Raw genomic sequence first — 2,411 nt, forward strand, 5'->3', positions numbered from 1 at the left:
GTATCGATCGTAGGAATAAATCTCTTATTTGCCAGGCTTTTGACGTGTACTCTATTGTTTTATAGATAATTGCTCACACCATTATGAAACTGTTCAATATCGAGATTCAAGAATTTTCTCAGGTCCTTACCAAACGTCTGTCTACCATTTATTCGCTTCTAATTCTTCAAGAATCAATATAATTAAAGTTTAAACTGGGGTAGCCCATCCCAATCTATTAAGCTTCACAGACGTTTGATATTCTATCTATAAGAATAGTATAGGTCAAATTTTGTTGAGAAAGGATTGGTCCTTTGTTTTCAATTTTCCCTTTGTTGTCTTTTACCTATTCTATAGACCCTGGTAATTATTACAGAGTTTGGCAGTAATCTGCGATTATTAATATGTTGAAAATCAGACAGAACATTTTTAACAAGAAACGCAGCTATACTGAATCTGACACCTCTTAATGCAGCCAAAATACAACGTTCTCTCCACCTCTTGGTCTGTAGCCTGCAGCCCCCTTTTCGAGGATATCTCGTGTGTCAAGAATAATATATTAAATAAACCCTTTTTGAAGACACATTCTTGGTAAGCGTTTTAGAAATCCCACACTTATTTGATAAAATATAAATTTATTGTAGAGACATTAGTGGTGGTATATCTTATAATATTAATTATTACAATAAACATGTCATATTGAAATATCCATCCCTGTAATCTAAAGAAATCCCTTTTCTTAGTGACTGATGGTTGAAATTGAACATAAACCTTATAAATATTTTCATTATGATACATGTATCAGTTATCACAATCTATAGTTCTATCATATTCATAGTAGTGACCCTCGAATCTGTCTAAATTGAATTTTGATATATTAATAAACGCTTTTCGGGGTAAAATATACTATGTACGTAAATGGAATATCGCTTCGTGTAAAATGGACAGGAGACATACAAAGATAAACACATAATGAAATGGACTGCTGACATGATATATGAAATAATGCATGAACTAGATCATCGAAAGCTCAAATCTGGCAAATCATCATCAAGTAGGGAAGAATCGTCCTCATCTGATGTTATACTGTATAAATTTTTATTGGACATTTTGGTAGCTTTATCCTGAAATTCAGAACGTCCATACACTTCGTCCATAAAAAATCCATCGTCATTATTGTCTTTATTCTGATTGTCATCTTCAACATCACCTATTGTAAACAGATCTTGTTGAAGATCGTCCATTTTTCTATCCTGAATTGTCTCTGGAGCGTCCACAGACCCAGTATCATCGTCCTGCTGTAAAGGTCTTCTAGACACTGAACCAGAACTTTTTCTCGGAGACCAATTCTTTAAACATGGTAATAGATGTAAACGTCTGAAATGAAGGGAACATAGGCCTAGTATGGGATTTTAGGACAGCTAGACAGAAATAGTTGTTGGTGATTGCGAGTTCTTTGCTGTTTATCCATTGTGATAGGTGTGATGCTGATTCTACTACGAGAGTCATTTTCTTTGTTTTATCATTTTGAAAGAATTATTTATTTGATTGTATGAAGGGAAACAACTGGGTAAAAAACAGACAACATACAATTGAGTTGATCACGTAACTTACCGTTTCTTATATAAATAATATAATAATATCAAACAAAATACACAAATCAATATGACAGATATTGAAAATCCAATCGCCAAATTTTTACTGGAAGACGGCATATCAGAATCTGGAATAATGAATAAAAGCAAACTTTAATCAAAATTGCGAATACCAAATCAAATCTTATCTTTAATTTCATCTTCAGAAGAAAAATTCGACAAGCGGTCAGTCTACAATTAGATGAAAACGAGCTGTACAACAGATATGACCAACGACACCGTGCGTCAGGGAAACTCTACCTCCCATTTGGGTAATCTACTTTCCTCTTTGAATTGTATAAGAACATTAATTTACTGACCTGTAGTAGATGTTACATTAGGACTGTATGTTATGGTATAATGAAGTGTTGTAGATGTGGTAATATCTGAAGCTGTAGAATCATTGTCTGCTAGTAAACTAGACGGATCTGTTTTGCTGCCTGTCAATTCTTCAACCATTTATAATAATAACCTTATCTTCAAACTCCAAACCTAATTGAAAATTCAAAATTATATTTTGTAAACTTGTGATCTCGATTACTTCGCTCATAAATGCATATCTGAGACAAATCTTTTGACTTACCTGAAGGGAAATAACTCAAAAACCTGTGATCGAAAATTCGTGTTCATCCATCCCATCTCATCATAAGCTTTGTCAAAAAATGTAATATTTCGCACTGTATACCGGACACATTGTTTCTGTTGTTATGGCGCTGAGACACCCTACCCCCTCTCTCCTCCCCTTTCATAAAGTTTCGTTCGAGGATTTGTTACTTGTTTAAGTACATGTAGTTATGA

At 33.7% G+C, this 2,411-nt stretch overlaps 1 protein-coding gene across 1 annotated transcript; it reads right to left on the reverse strand.

The window, feature by feature from the left end:
* Positions 1 to 998: 998 nt before the first annotated feature.
* LOTGIDRAFT_158691 (hypothetical protein) lies at positions 999 to 2,072 on the reverse strand (the record flags this gene model as incomplete). The annotated part of the gene is made up of 3 exons (XM_009052135.1): positions 999 to 1,356; positions 1,594 to 1,702; positions 1,934 to 2,072. 3 exons carry the CDS (start codon positions 2,070 to 2,072, stop codon positions 999 to 1,001), a joined length of 606 nt encoding a protein of 201 aa, XP_009050383.1.
* Positions 2,073 to 2,411: the final 339 nt, after the last annotated feature.

Source organism: Lottia gigantea (genome assembly GCF_000327385.1).
Source record: "Lottia gigantea unplaced genomic scaffold LOTGIsca_18, whole genome shotgun sequence".
NCBI lineage: Eukaryota > Metazoa > Mollusca > Gastropoda > Lottiidae > Lottia > Lottia gigantea.